We start from the raw sequence: 19,665 nt of genomic DNA on the forward strand, positions 1-19,665 counted from the left end.
GCTCCAACGCTTGCCAAAGGAATGCCAATGACTATTCCAGGTCCAGTAAGCGAAGTAGCAACGCCAGTGCCTGTTAACGCCACGGACATGGAGCCGGAAGTTATCGCGATTTTATGTAGTATGCTTCGGGCTCTGGCGTATTTTTTTCGAACCTCTTCGTAGTGTTTTGCTTGCCCTTCTAGATAGGCCAGGATTAAGTTCGCCTTATTCAAGCGAAAGTTCTCAGCGTCGTTGGTAATTTCAGGATAAAGAGGGGGTGCTGAAGGTATAACATCCATTATATACTAATGTATGACGCTTTTGGAAACAATATGGAGGATCGGCCAACGCCACCACCGCCCAAACGGCCTCCAAAGCCAAAACCTCCAGCGCCAAAGTCTAATTTCCCCAGGTATTTGCTACCGGCGACGGGAGATTATCCATTTTACGATAATAAAGATACGAAGAACTTCGCGGAGTTGGTTACCACGCTGGAAATACCCGTGGGTAAAGCGTCCTTTAAAATGAAGGTTAGGGATGTCTTCAGAGAAACCCGACTTAAGCATACGTCAGGCACGGAGTCTAGAGAATGGTTGGCAGGGCCTAACATGCGGTATTGGCCTCAGCAATTGAACTTTGCCGTGTGGGCTGCGACAAAAGGATGTGGTGTAGCCATGGATATGCTGCATATTCCATTTTTGAGATTCCACGTTGCCTTTACCATCCGCAGGTTGTTGTTTGAACTAGGCGCCCCGTTGCCAAGCGATAAGATCTTTAACGCGAAGGACAACAAATACGATAAAGTCGCGTGGGAGCGTTTAAGGAATGAGTTTGGGCTTTCTAATCCAGACTTTCGTAATAAAGAAGGCGCTGCACACGGTCTCGGGGAAACTTACACGTATACAGCATACGTTGGTGCCAGCGTAGAAAGACCCGGTATGGGGTATCCGAGCCAATGGGAATTCTCCGACCTCGGTGGTAAAGCATCAAAAGGCAATTTAATCTACTTTATCGAAAGCAAAGAGACCCATCCGTGGGCGCCATTCATCGCAGCGAAAGGTATTGGTTTAAAGAATCTAGCCAGGATTAACCGAAGTATTGAAGCATTCGTCTATTGCATCCTAGGCGCGCAGATTAACACTCGCAGTTCTATCGTAGGCGCATCTGGAGCGTCAAAAGAAACGCAGCAAGAATTCCTTCATTTATTTGGTTTTGCCATTATTGAGAACGACATCTCAAAATCGGTGCAGCGATATCAAAATGCGATACAGTTGTCGAGGATGAGGTTGGACTACGCGTTGACACCCGGATGTTGGTTAATGCCGAGTAATTTGGTGATAAACGCCGATGCCGTGGTGGGATACAACAACAAGCTTCAACGCGCCACGAAAGACATGAAGTTTGGTGTGAATGACGTTAATGCTGACACCCTCTTAAACATTCCCCACTTCGTAGAAAAGCCTAAAAATACGCATGAGACGAAGCCAACACTGCCCGTAGTGAAGGAGGCGCCGATGAAGGTACGCGTGCAAAGGAAAAAAAGATACGTGCCCGAAGAAGAATATGACCATGATTTCTTAAAAGCCGGCTTAGCAGCTGCAAGCATTGGTCTGAGCTATTATATATGGCGATGAACAACCCTTACGTAGCTGGAGTAGATTGTGTTTACACGACTTACACAGGCGAGAAAAAATACAACCAGAGCTCTTGGGTGGACGTTGAGGGTATGTCCGTGAATTTGAACTATTCAGGAAAGAAGTTAATCCTTTGTAGTATTTGCATTAGCACTAGCAGCCACGCCAACGTAGGTTTCAGGTTCATGGATGAAAACGGCGTACTGCAGCCAATGCGTAATAAGACGAACAACAGGGAGCCTACGCATTTCTCCGTAGAGCCACCAGCAAATAGTACTGAGAATTTATCGGTTTGGACCTTTCACATGGTCGCCGATTGTCATGGGAAGGTAAAGCTGCAAATACGCGTAGACGATACGGGGAAGGTCACGGTAAATAGTATAGAGGATCAAAGAGACGCGGCCTATAACCATTTAACTATTAGCACTCTTACGGTGCTTAGTCTTTAGGCCTGAAATATATGAATCCACATTTAACCGAAGCGCGCTACGTTCACCATTTAGACGTAAAGGAGTACAAAGGGCATAAGTGGTTTGATACTGGAATATGGGCTGAAGTTGGAGGCCTTGCGCTAGTCATTTGCACCATTTCCATTGGCACGGGAGGTAGCGCTAACGCGGGGTTTAGGCTTGTTGATGAGAACGATGAGCCTTTGCCCCCCAATCGGACTTCCGCGAATAGCAGGAGAGCAGCACACTTTTCAGTAGAGTCAAGCAAGACCAGCGTGGAGAACATTAGACCTGTCACGTTCTACATGGTAATTAATTGTAAACACGTTAAACTACAAGTATTTTCTGATGATGGCTTTGCCAATGGAGCGCTGAGCTACACCTGGATAAACAGCACTGTGTTAGGTGATGGCAGAGATAAGGACTATAATCATAAGCCCATTTCTACTATGAGCGTTCTACCCTTGCTACCGCATTATCAAGGAGGTGCAAATACTATTTTTACCAATCGAGGGCCCAGAGGGCTTATGATGTCAAACGACGAAGAGTTCGATGATAAGCCTGACATAACGTACCCAGATAAGGTCAGCCCTTCATCTTCTTCATGAGTACCATCACGATAGCCACCACGAGGATCCAAATGTTATTACCAACGAACTTTAACAACTCGCCGCTGGTTTTCAATATCAAACTCAAGACGCTACCAAGCAGCCCAGGAACGCTGGCTGCGAATGTCTTTCCAAGGGCTACGAGGCCCGCAGCTAATTTTTTACCCATCTCCTGTATGCCCCCTGCCACCTTTTTGATTCCTTTCTTTTCTTCCTCCCTTGCCTTTTCCATCCCCTCTTTCTCTTCTTTCCCCATTTTTTCCATTTTCTCTTTCATTTCCTTCGTTCCTTTCTCCATTTTCTCTCCAATTTCCTTCGTTCCTTTCTCCATTTTCTTTCCCATTTCTACCATGTCCTTCCCAAGCGTTTTTGCGCCCGCCGACAGACCGTTAATTGCGTTCATGATTCCCGCAATGGCACCAGACAGTGCTACGGCGAAAGCCAACGGCACGCCATATCTGCGAAGAGCTCGAAATATCTTTTGTCGGGTGGTAAGCCCCAGCTCCTTTTTCTTACCTTCTATTTGCGTTTGTAATTCCGCCAGTCTTTCCTGAAGGGTTTCTACTTCCTTTTGGGCTGCCTCCCTTTCTTCTTCAGGGCGAGTTTGATCTTCGATTATTACTCGCTGTCGATCTATTTCGTACTCCAAGTCTTCGACGGCCTGTCGAAGTTGCCGTATTTGTTCCTCCGCCACTGCCTTGTCCAGCATCAATTGCCTTTCTCTGTCAACAGACTCCATTAATTCTTGTCCTAAGCGCTGTAGTTCCGTGTCTTTTCCCGCCGCTTCATTCAAAGCAGCCCTTAGCTGATTCCTTGCGTCGCTTTTTTCGTCCAACGCCTTAGAAAGTCTATTCCTAAAGTCTACGATTTCGTCGGCATGGCTCTTAGTAGTTAGTTTATTTTGTTTAATGAATTCGTCTTCCAATTCTCTTATACGTTCCTGCAATGCTTGGTTTTCCTCTTGGACGGCTTCGAAGCGACTGACGATACCGCCTTCTTCCTTGGTTACGTAGTCGAGTTGTCGCGTAAGGTCATCAATGGTTATGTTATTTTCCTGTATTTCCTTCTTAAGTGCTTCCTTTTCAGCAGTCTCGTCGCTCCCCAATTGGCTAAGTCTTTCTTGACGCTCCTCTTGCAGTCTGATTGCGGATCTGAGGGCATCTTCGCTACCCGGCAGTGAAAGGCGACTAACAAAGGCCTCCCTGGCAACTTCTGCATCCCTTTGAGTCGAAGTGCTTAGCATCGTCAAGTTGGGCGCTCCCAGCGCATTTGTGACTCCTTTTGGAAGCTGGTTATTAAGCAGGTGGGAATTCTTCCTTTGATACAGGTTGTGCCATTTTTCCCTACCCGATTCTCTAACTTGAACCTGCCCTTTATCTCCTATTTGGATGTCTAAGAGAGCCAGGTTTATGTTTGGGTATCGCTCCCTTAGGTCCTCGATGATGTTCGCTATTAAGTCCGACCGCACGCCAAGGGATTCCATTTGTAAGTATTCTGGAATGGGCGTGTGGGGGTTCTTAGACTTGAATTTATCTCTCAAAGAACGCATAGCATCGCTGGCCCTGACGCCATACTTGTTCAGCAATTTCTCAAAAAGGCCTCGGGGGTCTACATTGTCATTAGGAAGTAAAGACTCGTATTCTTCGTCATTAATATCAACTTGACCTTCTTCGGCAAGGGGATCAAAATCCGTTCCTTCTACTTCCATTATATATGATAAGCTCAAAGTTAAATCCCAACGTATTACCTAAGCAGGTTGGCGGACTGAAAGCAGAACGCACCTTTCATCGGGTCACATTCACGCCCAGCAGCGCAAAGCCTGGAGAAACGCTGTATGTGGGCGTTCCCCGCCTAACGGATAACCTAGTATTGGTTCCTGGCACCCTGGCGTTAAGGTTTGACCTAGCAATACAACCAAGCACCAAGGACAAGCGCTATACCGTCAATAACGTGGGTAGGAACCTCGTCTCTAAGATGAGAATCAAGTTTGCCGGGGAATCCCTCTTAGACTTAAATAGGTACGACCTGTACACCACGTATAAGGATCTGTGGCTAACAGCCTTTGACCGTGCACAAAAGATAGAGCAGGGAATCGGAAGCGTTATCCTTCGTAAGCTTCGCAGCGACACTAACCCGGCGCCTACTGACTCCGGCGATGCGACCGCAGTAGCAGACGCAACAAGGGTAGTAACTGCGTACGGTACCAAATACGTTATCCCTTTGGACTTTGAAGTAATTACGAACCATGGTGTGTACTACCCCAGACAGTTATCCGAGTTACAGTTTGAAGTAACCTTGGCGGACACTACGAATGTCATAGGAGGCATGGACAGCGCAATCAGTGGAGCCGTGGATCCTTATTCTATCACTAATCTAGAATTACAGTACGAAACCGTGTACAGCGAAGAGCTGGCCCGTAGCGCTGGCATGGAATACAGCGCCGGAAAGGCATTCTTATACGACCACGTAGTGATGTATAAGACGTTCAGCTTCTTGGATAAGACGGATGAGGTTATCAACCAAAGTATTAACCTCCCCCGAAGAAGTCTCACGGGGTTAATGTTGGTGTTTGCCAAACCCTATGAGGCCGGTAAGCGCGACTCCGAGGCCTTTCACAACCCCAACATTACTAACGTCGGCGTGAATATCAACGGCGTTCCAAACAAGGTCTACTCCCAGGGGATAAAGCCCGCAGACGTGTACAGGGAGGCAATGCGCAAGTTTGGCGACCAAATTAACCCTGAGGAATTCTTTAAGGATAAGTATGCGCTGTGGATTGATATGCGCACCATTACCGACGAAGACCTACATGGCCAGGGTTTACGTCTAGTAAACACCCAGGATGGCATAACATTGGAGATCAAGCGCACCAAGAACACCAGTGCCGGCGACGGCGATAAGATAAACTGCTACGTCTTCGTCGTGTCTGACGCGCAACTGAGCGTGGAAATGAACCAACTTAAAAGTGTTGCATATTAGGGTTAAAATATTTCTTAGATATACAATGCTGCAAATATTTGAAAACAACGGTACGAAACTGCAATGCATAGTGCAAGGCGAAACTTTGTACTTCAAAGCGAAGGAGGTGGCTTTGGCGTTGGGCTATGAGCGCCCTAGAGATGCAATTAGAGCACACGTATCTGAGAAATACCAGAAAAGATGGGTTGATCTACAAGGGGCTGCGAATCACCGCTCCTTTACTACGCAACCAAATGCCGTGTTTATATCCGAACCTGGTTTGTACGAACTGATATTTAGCTCCAAACTACCCAAAGCTGTGGAGTTTCGTGATTGGGTCTTTGAGGAAGTCCTACCCGCGCTGCGTAAGACGGGTAAATATGCAATAGACAAGCGCTTTGACGGTCCAAACAAGTTGGTATTCAAAATAGAAAATGAGTTTGACCTGCATAAAAAGGTGGTGGACTACATCCGCAAGTTTTACCCCCAAATGCTCATAGCCCCTGGTCTAGGTGAACTGCAGGATTCGGACGGCAAACGTATAAAGTGCTGGCAGAAAGGATATCAACGCGGTCAACCCGACTTAATGATCTTGAACGCGCACACACATTACTGTGGATTCTGCATAGAGCTAAAGACCCCGAAAGGCAATGGCAGGTTATCTGAGGATCAGCAACTGCTCTTACAGAGGTATGAAGAAAACGGCTATAAGGTGCTCATAAGCAGCGACTACGATGTCATTTGCAGGGAGATCACTACGTATGCTGAACACCTACGAATTCCCTGCAGGTGGTGTTGTAAGGGCTTTAAAACCTCGGAGACTTTGGCAACACACTTAAAGATATTTCATAGAATATATGGACAAGGATAAATTTAACGAGTTAAAGTTTATACAAACGCACTGGAGGGATTTGGTGGTGGGGGAGATTTACGAGATAAAGAATTATGTGGTCTTTGAAGACTTGGACCGCCTGCGTTTGGTCTTAAAGAATAAAAAAAGAACATACACCCTTTGGGCGCCCGATAGGATAAGGTACGCCATCGAAGGGCAGGACGTTACCCATGTTATGAGCCATGGTAAAAAGGATGGCAGGTGGGTATTTGACGTAGTCAAGTATGAGCCTGAGAGTCCTCTGCATTCGTAATGTCTGCTAAAGTCCGCTGCTCCGCGGAGCACCAATGGGATCCTTCAAGAAATACCTTGCCGCAATGAAGGCAGGTGTATTTTTTACGCGGTGCAGGAGTGGGCGTAATGCAATCAGCTGGTGGTTCGCACGTAATACAGTCCATATATTGAAAGGGTGATTAGGAATCCTCCTAAGAGGGCGGCTGCGTAGGCTAGCATATACCTTTAAAAGGGGTTCTTATTTTTATTTATTATCCTTAATAATAAATGAGAATAAGAATGGGGTTTGCGCAAACCCCATTCTAAAAGGGTCTCAGAATGTTGAGTATAAGGTTGTTATATTGTTAAGGACGTTTATTTGTCGAGGCAGTTAAAGATATGTTCCTCTTCTCTGATGCAACCACAACGATCGCACTCTTGCCTCCAATACTCCCTTTTAGTCCACGGAACGCCTTCTGCGCGTTCGAAAGAGGGGTAAGTACGGACTATCTTCTTATGGTAATCTATGCGATTCCTTAAGTAATCCTCTTTATGCGGGCAGCGACTCATCATATCCGCACATTGGTGGCAATCCACGCCTTCCAAGTCGTAGCTCCCAAAGAGAAATCGATAGTTGACTTCGTGTGTTTTCCGATGCGTCTGTAAACGTTGACGACTGCTTAGTATCTTATTACAGAAACTACACTGTCTGCTTTGTTCACAGACGCCCCTTTTCAGGTGCTCGGAGGTGTTAGGGAATTCCTTATTACAGCCCTTACAAAGCCCACAAATGCGTTTGTCTTGATGTTGTCGCATCTTTTGAACGGTGCTGAATTCTTTACCACAATCCTTACAAACTTTACTAATTGGTTTCTTTGTGCAAACGCCACGACGAACGTGGTATTGTAGTCTTTGCTTGGTGCTGAACACCTTTTTACACATTGAACAGTTCATTTATACTTAAGTGTACCTTAACCACAATATAACGTATTTTTAACTTTATTGTTAACATTCTGCAGTGTCTTTTAAAACAGGTCTACGGGAGCATACAGCTGCGTTTAAAAGACACTTCAGAATGTTAAAGATAAGGTTGTTAAATTGTTAAAGATGTGTGCATGAGTCATTTAAAAGACACTTCAGAATGTTAAGTATAAGGTTGTTAAATTGTTAAAGATGTATGCATGAGTCATTTAAAAGATGTCTTAGAATGTTAAAGATAAGGTTGTTAAATTGTTAAGGATGCTGTTTAAAAGAAAAAAAGATACCTTAGAATGTTGAGTATAAGGTTGTTAAATTGTTAAGACTACTATTTTAAGAGATGTCTCAGAATAAGGTTTGTGTAAATCCCATTCTTAATGAAAACAGCACATCTTTAACAATTTAACAACCTTATCTTTAACCTTCTGAGGTGTCTTTTAAACAGCATACGCATACATCTTTAACAATTTAACAACCTTATCTTTAACATTCTGAGGTGTCTTTTAAACAGCATACGCATACATCTTTAACAATTTAACAACCTTATCTTTAACATTCTGAGGTGTCTTTTAAACAGCATACGCATACATCTTTAACATTCTAAGGTGTCTTTTAAACAGCACACGCACACATCCTTAACAATTTAACAACCTTATCTTTAACATTCTAAGGTGTCTTTTAAACAGCTCTACAGCGGATATCGCATAAAGTCCTTAACGCTTTCTTTTGCCCAACCGGCCATCGTCAACAAGGCACCAAACCGTTCTGCGCGCTTCAGACTGCACATTTCATCGTACAATTCCTGCACGCGCTCTTTTAACCGGTCTATCTCCTCCCTTTGCATTTCTATGGTGTCTCTTTTATCTTTTGCGTCGGCGGCAATCCTTCTTACTGCTTCCACTGGGTCCATCGTATATATAATGGATCCGAACCATATTCCCTGCAATGCTCTGATAGTAGGACCCACCGGCTGCGGAAAGACCCAGTTCGTGGTAGAGCAGCTATTAGGACCCTTTAGATACCGTTTCGACTATATTGTGCTATTATGCCCCACCTACGTGAATAACCGCACCTGGGAAGGCATAGGAGTGAAAGATGACGACTTCTTCGTAGATATCTTAGACCCTAATGAGTTATCCAGCCATTTGAAGTTTTGGCATCGACAATTCCCTAAAGATACACAGACTTTACTCATATTGGACGACATTGCCTGTGGGGACGACGTAAAAAAGCGCACCTCCGAATTAGTGAAGCTCGCCTTTAGCGGCAGACACGACAATATTAGCGTTTGGTTGCTCTCGCAGCAGCTTACCAGCGTCTCTAAGCCTTTTAGGGAAAACATAGGTTCACTTGTCGTATTTTATACTCCGAGCCGGAGTGACCTGGAAACCATCTTGAGCGACTATGGGGGTGAGATATCCAAGGAACAGTTGCATGAATACATGCGGCATTTAAAGACGCACCAACATTCCAAGATGATCTTCTCTTTGAGGTTTCCCTACACGGTTGGAATCTATGATTCCTAATGTATATGGACATTGAGCAGCTCTTAGATGAAGTCCCCACGCAGCTAGATGAAAGTAACCTTAAGGAACAACTTAACATTCTTGTGTCATCTGGAAAGTGCAAAGAAATGATAGGCAAGGAACTTACCCATGAGCAGGTTAATAAGTTGTCAGAAGAGGAGGTTAAGAAGTTCCATAAGAGGTACGAGGCTGCCCTTGCAAGTAAGACCACGGACGCCGTAGCAGACTCCGCTATCCGACTTGCCACTAAATTACTTGGACTTGCGCTGCCCATAGACGACGTGGAGCAACTACGGAAGGACATAAGCGAGGACTATGTTATCGCCCAAGAACTTAAGATAACCTGCGGGTGGTTGTCTTTGAAGTGCGGTAAGTTAATGGCAGTCGCCTCTGTGGCTTTGCACGTAGCTCAGCATGTCGACTTGAAGGAACTTACGGCCTCTTGGAAGGACTTCAAGAAGGACAGAGAAGTCGAAAAGGTCTTCCAGGCAGCACTTACTGAGGTACCTGATCAAGTCGCCTCAAGTACTTAGTCAAGTTATCCTTAAGTACTTAGTCAAGTCGCCTCAAGTACTTAGTCAAGTCGTCCTTAAGTCATTCTCAAGTACTTAGTGAAGTCGTCCTTAAGTCGTCATCAAGTCGTTGTCAAGTCGTTGTCAAGTTACTTATCAAGTCCTTCAAGTCCTTAGATATAAATGAGTGAACCAGAGTCGAAGGTAGAGCAGCCCGAGCAAAAGATTACCAAGGCTAAATCCCCAGGCAGAGTTGCCGCGGGAAAGAAGCTCGCAGAGATGAACAGGAAGAACAAAGCAAAGAAAGAGGAAAAGGTGGAAGAGAAAGAAGAGGAATCCTTTTGGAATCCCGGCTACGTCATTGGCGCGATAGGAATTGCTATAGCAGCAGGCAGCCTTTACTTACAATGGCGGGCTACGAAGCCAAGAGTAAAGTGGGAGGCCGCAACATATCGCGCACCCGTGGAGGTTAGAAAAAGTAAGATCCCTGAAATGGAGTAACCTTCTCGCTTTGTAATATAATGTCAACCAAATTAATTGACGCCGTCCAAGAAGCTGCTATCACAACCTCCATCATCGCCGGTATTGGCTGGGTAGGTAAGAAAGTCCTAAAGGAGGACCTTACTGAGGACCCAAGTAAAAATCTGAGTAACTTTGCTAAGATGACCGCTGCCGTATGCGGGGCCATTATGCTAAGAAATTACCTACAGAAGGAAAAGTACCTGCCTAACATATAATGGTTAGCTTAGTCGCAGGTGGAGTTATTGCAGCTTTAGCATTTACAGGGGCTAATTATGGTGGTAGATATCTGGATAAATTAGTTAGCGGTGATAGAAACGCAGAATCTAACGCCGAAAGGAAGAGGCACGACTTAGCGCTGGAGAAATATCAGCGAGACGTGGCAGCTTGGAATGAAAAAAGACAAGCCTACAGGGATTGGTTGGATAAGAACTACCAAGACAAGATGCAGGCCGATAAGAACTTCGAAAACACAGACTACGCCTTTAAGCTCTATGCGCAGGCGCACCCCGACTTTAGGTTAAGAAAGCCTCAGTTTAAGAATTACTACCAACCGTCTAAGAAACAAAAAGACAATGAGCTGGTCTTCGTAGGAGTCGCAGGGCTGGCGGGGGGCGTGGCCTTGGCGTATCTAATATAATGATCGTCTTTTTGGAAAGCGACAAGAATAACTTTACCATTTATCTGAATCCCCCCATCCGCGCGGAAAGGGTTCGGTTGGCTAGTTGCTCTTTGTACAATTCTTGGTATAATTTAGTCAATGGCTTTGTCGTCGGAACTTCCGGCACCAAGCCAAAGTTACCAGATTCCCATTACACCCCCCTAACGCTGGCTAAGGAGCTAGCAAAGCATGGATATACTCTGACCACAGGATTACCCCATGAAATGAAATTCAAGAAAAATAGTGGAAGCGCTAATTTAAAGGACAGTTCATTGGTAGAACTCCTGGGCCTTACTAGTACCACGATAAATAGCGGCAGTACATATGATGTAAAATGGAAAGTCGCATCCTCTTACGAAGTTTATTGCGACTTGGTCAATAGTTACAGCAATGGAGAAAGGTCTTCTCTTATGTCCAAGTTTCTGCCCAAAGGTAATCCATTTGACTCAGAAGAATACACTCCCATTTCTTTGAGCTATGACTTGTCTAATTTGGTAGAAAGCATAAACATCACCATTAAGGTGGACGGAAAGACGGTGGATTTTAACGGACGTAAGATCAATCTCGTTTTGGAATTCATATAATGGGCCGCGTAGAGGACAAACTCAAAAGGATTTACTATGGGCCTGAAGGCTATTGGAAAGGAGCGTCGGCTATCAAGAAACTCGCGACCGCGGCCAGGGTATCAGATGAAACGGCTAAGAACTGGCTAAGAAAACAAACCCTCTGGCAGGTTTATCTTCCCGTGCCCAAGTACATTCCCAGGCCCAGCTTCACCGTAAATGCCCCCAATGAAGTTCATCAAGCGGATTTGCTTTTCTTGCCGCACGACAAGGTGAGAAGAAAGACCTATAGGTACGCTTTGACCGTAGTTGATATCGCAAGCAGATATAAGGACGCCGAACCCATAACCAGCAAGGATTCTGGGGAAGTCGCAGAAGCCCTAGGTAGGATTTATAAGCGCGTTTTGAAATGGCCTAAGCTGCTGCAAGTGGATGCGGGGACAGAGTTCATGGGCGTGGTTGCTAAGACCCTGAAAGACCACAGCACTAAGATTAGGAGAGCCGAAGCAGAGTACCACAGGGGTCAGAGCATCGTCGAAAGATTCAATAAGACTCTGGCCGAGCGTCTCTTTGGGTACCAGTATTGGAAAGAGCTGGAAGATCCCTCCAAACGCAACAGGGAATGGACACAGCGGCTCCCCCAGGTCGTCGCGGCTTTGAACAACGAGGCGGCCAGGGCTACGGGAATGAAACCCAAGGATGCCATAAAAACGAAACACGTGGAGCACAAGTCCTACGTCAGAAGTTCGAGGGCGGTCGGACTGAAGGAAAAAAAGCTACCCCGCAACATAGTGGTCAGATACCTCTATCAGCCGGGGGAACTCGAAGGTGGCAGTAAGAGAGCCACGGATCCTAACTGGTCTTTGGAAACGTATGAGATTTCGAAGTCCATCACCAAGGAAGGGCAACCCGTGTTGTATTACCTAAATGGCCCAAGTCGTGGATTCGTCAAGGAAGAGCTGCTCATAGTCCCCAAAGACTCAGAGTAGCGCAGCACCACGCGCCCGATTGCACTCTAGGCATGTCAGTCTTACGTTGCCTCTGCAATGCCCGCGTTTATTATTTATGCGATCCACGGAGAACTGCTGATCGTCATTTGGGTCAAACCTCCATAGTAGAGGTATGTTACACTTGGCACACCGTGCCCCTTTCTTATAGACGTCGTCCACGCATAGGGCGAACGTCATATTTTTTTCTTCGTCGTGTCTTTTGTAGCGAAGGAGTTTCTTAGCAATGTTCTCCTTTGCTATATCTTCTGGCGTCTTATCGTAACGCAATTGCGGACCCCAGGCTCTCTTTAACTGTTTGGCATACTCCACACGGCTTACGGCGGTGTATATCAAATTACTCCAACACAGCCGCTGGTCTATGATCCATAAGGTTTCTTTTATGGTAAGCCCTTGCGCGCTGTGGACTGTCATGCAATAGCCCAAGCGCCAGTCTGGATGGGAGGTTATTTTTTCCACCTTTTCTATGGGTACCCAGGCTTTATCATGCGTTACTGCGTTCTGCAGTTGAACGTCGGTACCAGGTACCCAGACGTCTCTTTTTTGCATGCGGGTATCGTGGGGTTTGTAGCAAACAGGCACCAAATGGCCAGGAAAGCGCTCTCGGTGTATATTTAGCAAATCCTTTTGTATGCGAGACTGTGCTGCGCGTTTGCTGCTTAGCACCAAATCCTTTGGATGCCATGCGTAAAGGAAGTCCTCGTATTTCTTCGCTCGTATGTGCTTACGTAGTATCTTGTTTTGTTCCGCGTCGCTAAGGCCCCTTAATTCCGCCTTTAATTTACGTACTTGGTCTTTGCTGCGGTAGTCGGTGTTGATTTCTTCACAGTGGTCTACCATTCCTTTTAACCATTCGTGGGGCATTTCTCCGGCTATTGGAGGAGGTTGGCATGGATCCCCAGCAAATATCACCTGGCATTTCCCTTTTAGGAATTCTACGAACTCCTGCAGTATTTCCAAGGGAACGGTGCAAATCTCATCCCAAAGTATCACCGGGGGTATGTCGTGGATGGCTTCTGGTACCCACTTTTGACCATTCCAGCGAAAGAAGCTGTGGTAGGTCTGCGCGTCGTAACCCATCTCCGTTAATTCCCTTTCCAGACGATGCGTAGGAGTTAACACCTTTATCTTTGGAAAGAGTTCCAAAACCCTGGTGGTCTTACCACTACCACCCGTTCCGTAGAGGTAGGAGAAGCGTTGGTAGGAAATGGGGTCCGTAACCGACGGTAATGGCTCTTCTGTGGGGGTAATGGCGCCTTTTGTGTGTCCACCATGATATTCCACACGTTCTCTCCAGGCTTTTATCTCTTCGTCTTTAACGCGCCATTGACCACTTTCCGCTAACTCGTCTTCGGTGTAGAACTCCTGCATCTTTTCTAACACTTCGGGCTTTACGTACAAGGAATCCGTGGCTACATGTGGTATGTCCTCTTTGTCGAACCGTAGCAGCATCGCAAGGAGGTTAATGTGCGCATATGCTAACATACTGGCGCGTAAATGGTAATATTGCGGTCTGTGATCTTGGTAGTAACACAGTGCATTCCACTTATGTTCTTTTTGACCTTCTACGAAGTAGTTCCACTTTTCCACAGATACCATCGATCCATCATCATGTGCGCGCTTTACGAGGAAGCTTAGTTCGCCTTCGTCTGTTATCAGGCGTCGCTGCATATGTTTTTCGCCTTCTTTTGCGCCCTGAGTGAACTTTCCTATGACGACCCGCGCGGTGGGGTTATGCTCAGGTAACCATTTTGTGAAGGAGGAGTGACACAATATGGCTTCGTGGGCGGTGTACGTCATAAGTTTATGCTCTTCAAAGAACTTTAACAACGGCACGGGAATCCATTCCTTCTCCTGTAAATGTTTACCATACCACGCGTAAATTATGGGGTGTAAGCCCTTTGCTAACTTCCATGAGGTTAATCTTACAAACCCCGTAGCTGGGGCGTCATAGCTGCCGTCTAAGGACACACGAAAGAACTGTGAGTCTGGATGTCCGTAGCGGTCATAATACTCCTTACAATCCCCCAATCCTTTAAAACTTGCGGGGTAACAGTGTTTCATGTCTAAGGAGACGTATTCGTTTTCGTCATACTCCATGTTCCACAGACCTCCATGACCATGCTCTACACAGGCTTTGGCTATGTCGGCGAATTCCTTAGGCGTGGACTTCCATCCGTTCCTCTTCTTTGCGGCTAAGAAGTCCAAACTACGAGAGCTAAGGACCTCGTCTGAGAAGTCTTCCCCTAAGGTTTCACAGGCACTTTGAATGCGTTGGTGTTCAATTTCGGGGCGGTAAAGAGTACCATCCTGCGTCATAAACTGACTTCCTTCCGAATCCATCAACCAAACGGAGTTTTCGTGGACTAATTCTACCAACGGAGAAGCTTTATAGACCTTAGTTTCCTTCTTTTTGGGGAACCTAAGTTCTCGCCAAGCGTGTCCATTGTGTTGGTAAATGATTATGGGGGCACCTCTACCTCCGTATTTGTGCGTACCTGGGTAAATGAACCCGTCAGTGATATCTTTTACGTGTATGCGGCGTTCTAAGGCAGTCTCTAACTTCTTGATGTTGTCTATGGTGGCTCCGGCCTTATGTGTGTCTTTTTCCCATTTCCTGATGGCTTCTCTTCTCTTTAAAGTTAACTTACTACCACGGGTGGAGTCCTCAAAGAACTCTCTTACTAACTTCGCAACACAGTTACCTGGATGTCGCATTGGTTTGAGCTTCTTAACGTCGGGCTTCTTAATCTCGTACGCACCGTAAATGACCACAGTAACTGGGTAAGCGACCTCGTAAAACATCATGTCAATGCCTACTAACGCTCCCGGGCGCGTATTTTCACTTAAGACAAACAGGTTTTGCTTACCTGACGCCCGAATAGGATTACGGCCCTTTTCGATTATCCACTCGCCGTCTAAATACTTTATAAACGTCAACTCCAAACGGTAGTTACCTTCGGGCATCATGTCGATAATTCTTTCTGCTCTTTCTTCGTTCATCGTCTCATCTGTATCTCCCTCCATAAATGTTGTGAAGGCAAAGTCGGCGTCCAGGCGATCCAACACCTGAGTTCTTAGCTTACGCACAGTTTTGTTTCGTATGCTCTTGATGGCGTCCATCTATATCTAAGGAATATTTTAACCTCCGTTTGCAGTACCCAACAGAGCAGCAGTAAGGGACTTTTCGCGCTGCCACCCGATCGCGCAAGACCCCCTGTAGGGCCTTGTAAAACCCGAAAAAGCCCAGGGGGGGCTGGGCCTCTTTTTGACCCCTGCCGGCGATTCGCGAGTCCCCCTTACTGCTGCTTGGACCATATCATAATACGCGCTTGATGTCGCAAACCTACCAAAAGCCAGTATAGACAAAACCAATGATTCCCCCCAACAATGTGTAATCCGTTGACAAGCAGAGAAACATTGGGTAGTATGCCAAGCCAATAATCAACATGGCCATTAAGTTCCACAACACTGCAATTTGAGAAAATATACATGTTATTTGCAGGATATAAGTATATTCAAAGACTGTAGGGCCAGGACGTTTAACAGTAACCTAGAGTTACTGATTACTGATATTATTATCATTTTATTTATAACTTTTTCAATAATATATAGACAATCTGACCGATTTTAAACCAAGATCCACTGTTGTTCTTTTTTTGGTACTATATGTAGTTAGTGTCTTGGTTGTTCCTAGTGATAGTGTTAATTTCTCTTTCTAGACACGTGTGATACTTTTATATGCTTAGTATTAAGTTTCATATTTTAGGTACCCTTTCCCCCCAATTTCTGGATCCACTCTAATAATCCCTTTGCAAACATATATTAATGAGTGTTGAGAGGTCATTGGTTACTGAAATAAGTTATACCTGTAGTCCATGTTGCCTTTCCTTGATTGTCCATCTGCAAAATATGCATACTTCCCTCGAAAACCGTGTGGTAGTCACCGAACAATAGAATATCCAAGCACTTGGAAGCAGTAACACCAAATGCACACGCGTAACCAATGCGATTTTCATAGCTGTCTACAAGATTTATTGGACTGTGTGAAAAATAACAGTGGCCATATAAACGATGTTGTATACACACCACAGGCAGCCCAGTTAATGTTTCCTACTACAGTTTGAAATGAAAACCTTTATGAAAATACTACTATTGGAAATGCATACACCATCATTATTGTTGGATGGAATAATATACTCGCTGGAAATCATATATGGATAATCTATAAGAAACACAGGATAAGTTTAGCAAAAATTTTACGCCCGGCGTGAAAAAATAAATAAAATAAAATAAAATTGGCTAGTGACACCCGGAATAATCTCGATTATTTAAGTCTTTATAAAGTTTTTTTTTAAACCCGTACGTTTAGCCGCCTTTCTTGTCACTTGTGGCAATATCAAATAATATTGTAGCAAGAAAGTACTTTAAAAAAACACACGACTGTTGATCACTCGAGTTGAATTTTTTTTTAACCCGTTTTGCCGGCTTTCTCAGTAATTGTTTTTTGGTCAGTTTAGCCACGGGGGGAGGGGGGATAACGATAAGCACAAGACAGTCTTACAGAAGTCATAAAATGAACTCGAATGTTTGTTCATTCTTAACATTTTTTTAGTGGTCAGGCCAGTAAAATGTTCAAATGAAAAATGGTTTAATTTGTCATATAATTGTTACTTAAAAGCTTATATATACTTACATACACAATCCTGGTCTTCTACCGAAGACTCCACAGGCTTTTTTGTCATGATTTCGTTTCGTCAGAATTGAGAATAGTATGATAATCATAAGCTGTCAATGATATGAGGAAAATTATAGTGTTTCTGATGTAGAGTTGTAATATTTCGAGGACTATGCAATATGACTGACGTGATAATTTATAAATAAATAAGATATTGGTTGAACTTATCATGCAGGACATTTATGACATCGCGTTTGTCTGTCTTTCCTTCTGTCTCTGGCTCAAGTCAAACGTCGTACCTCAGATGAGCCGAACCTAATGTGAAGTTCTACGTTTGACCTGACCCTCTGTTTCTTTCTGCATCAGTCTTTCTCCATGTTTATGCATTTATTTATCGTTTGCTAACTTTTAGTATATGCTGTTTCAGGGATGCTACCTCGATTAGTTATGATTCACAAATATAAGCCCTTTGCAGTTAACGGTCACGTGTCTGTACTAAAGAGCAAATTTTGGATTACTGAGCTGCAAAGGCGCGCTCTATATTGTCCTCTTTATTAGCGAGATATTTTAGCATGTCTTTTCACGTTATACTTACTTCGACAACATCATATACTTACAGATGGCAGAATGAAAAATGTAGTAATCTCTCCCTTGCCGAGTAAATAACTGGGAACCCAGTTCCTTGTCCTAACACATTCACAAGACGAATTATTATACATAAAACAAGAGACATTTCACACACACACACACACACACACACACAAGCAAACTAATATATTCGTATTTGAAACATTTATTAGCCCCTTAGATATAATAGATAGGTATGTTAGGTGTTTTTTTTATTATCGCGGACTTATTCAATAGCGCAGCGCACTGATTCTAAAAATAGCTTAAAGATTCGGACAAACATTGCATTCTGTTTAACCGCTACGAGGATTATACGAACCGATTTTATTATTTTTACTTAAAGTTACAATAATAACCCATTTTAACTAAGATCAACTGCGATCGGCTGTGAAAATTATCTGCTGAAAGTAAACTTGCAAGTTTGTTTGTCCGAATTTATGACGTCACGGTTGCGTCGCGCTATTCTAAGTACTGGTGCAGTTTTCGAAATATGATAGTTGCTGGGTTTCTTTAACACTACAACACCTTTGCATATATATCGATTACACTCTAGTGCTACGCGATTCGAAAAAAGTATTTCAAAAAATTGTGACATGAAGTTTCAGTAGTCAGGAAGACTGTCAATTTTCAATTAAACCACATTCCCTGGTTGATGAATACAACAAATATACATAAATTTACACTGATGAATTGTGGCTTCAAGACAGGTGTCTGAAATTCAAATCCGATATAGTTTTTCTTATTAAATAAAATATCTTGTTTTGACTTCAGGCCGAGTCGAAGAGATGGCATTTCTCATTTAGCTAGGGCCAGTAGATGTGTTCACAAAACAGTAAAAAGAAGCTTATTACCACTTCAATAATTCTGAGTCGACAGGCAAAGTTCGTATGGTCTGACGTCTATCATTACCAACAAGTCACACACAAAAGCCATTTTGCTTTTTAAAACGAATTTAACATGTATGACTGATAGAAAGATTACTTACCGATTGAACGTTGGCGTATCGTCCCTTTTGCTAGAATTCAGAGACTGTTTCATCAATAAAAAGGTTCGTACCATGGCCTTTAATGTTTCGTTGTTGATCCCCGATGTGGCTTGAAGAGAAAGGAAATTCCAGCAACTCTTCGCGACATCGTCAAGGAGTGTCTTGTTTTGAGTGGCGACCAATAAAACCATCGTATTAAAGACGAGGAATACTTTTGTAGATCAGGCTAAGCTTTTCCGTGCTTCATTGGCCTCGAAGATAAACGTATAGAAATACAACAAGAATAATATCCTGTTACCTTTATATTGGCGCTTAATCAGCTAAAAAAATTATGACCGATTCGAATGCCTTAGTGAATGAAAGTAAGGCTGAGAGAGAGCGTCACGCTATCTATTCTATTCAGATTGCGCTACCTTTTTGCACTCAAAAATTATTACACTCTATTTTGTAATTATAGTTCCTTAGATGCAGACACACTTGATGCGATTCAGAATTCTTTAAGCGTGCGATTCTGACCGTGATGTTTTTGAATTAGTTATGTGATTGCAAAAGCCATTTTCTGGGCCATTTTCTTGAGTACCTTCTTCAGTACGCTTTTACCCGATTGGCTAAAATTTATCGATCAAATATTTGATTTCGTCCCGTTAATTATTTCATGCTGGTAGAATCAAAATTAAACCCTTTTTATACTAAATAGTGTTTATGTGAAAATACCGCGACTGGTGATTATAAACCAAATAATAGATAAAACTTTATCAGGCCACGTTCGATATTAAAATTCTAGTGCTGCAGATTTGAATATGACGTTGAATAAGGACTAGCATTTTTACCAAAATTTTCTCGTTATTGCCGAAATATACGAAAAAAATAAATGTA

General features: G+C 44.0%; 1 protein-coding gene across 2 annotated transcripts in view; it reads right to left on the reverse strand.

Moving 5' to 3' along the window:
* The window catches only part of LOC116295884 (stimulated by retinoic acid gene 6 protein-like), a 30,791-nt gene extending 11,291 nt beyond the window's left edge, over nucleotides 1-19,500 (reverse strand). For both annotated transcript variants that reach the window (XM_089038241.1, XM_089038242.1), the window contains exons 1-5: nucleotides 18,790-19,500; nucleotides 17,795-17,864; nucleotides 17,196-17,287; nucleotides 16,369-16,541; nucleotides 15,850-15,970 (exon numbers count right to left, since the gene is read on the reverse strand). In XM_089038241.1, coding sequence (XP_088894367.1) covers nucleotides 15,850-15,970; nucleotides 16,369-16,541; nucleotides 17,196-17,287; nucleotides 17,795-17,864; nucleotides 18,790-18,980 — 647 coding nt within the window. In that variant the 5' untranslated portion in view covers nucleotides 18,981-19,500. The remainder of the gene's footprint in view (nucleotides 1-15,849; nucleotides 15,971-16,368; nucleotides 16,542-17,195; nucleotides 17,288-17,794; nucleotides 17,865-18,789) is intronic.
* Between the last annotated feature and the right edge of the window lie 165 nt (nucleotides 19,501-19,665).

This window comes from Actinia tenebrosa, unplaced genomic scaffold (assembly GCF_029948245.1).
Source record: "Actinia tenebrosa isolate PJP-AT-01 unplaced genomic scaffold, QUT_ActTen_1.0 PGA_scaffold5__44_contigs__length_20552954, whole genome shotgun sequence".
Classification (NCBI taxonomy): Eukaryota; Metazoa; Cnidaria; class Anthozoa; order Actiniaria; family Actiniidae; genus Actinia; species Actinia tenebrosa.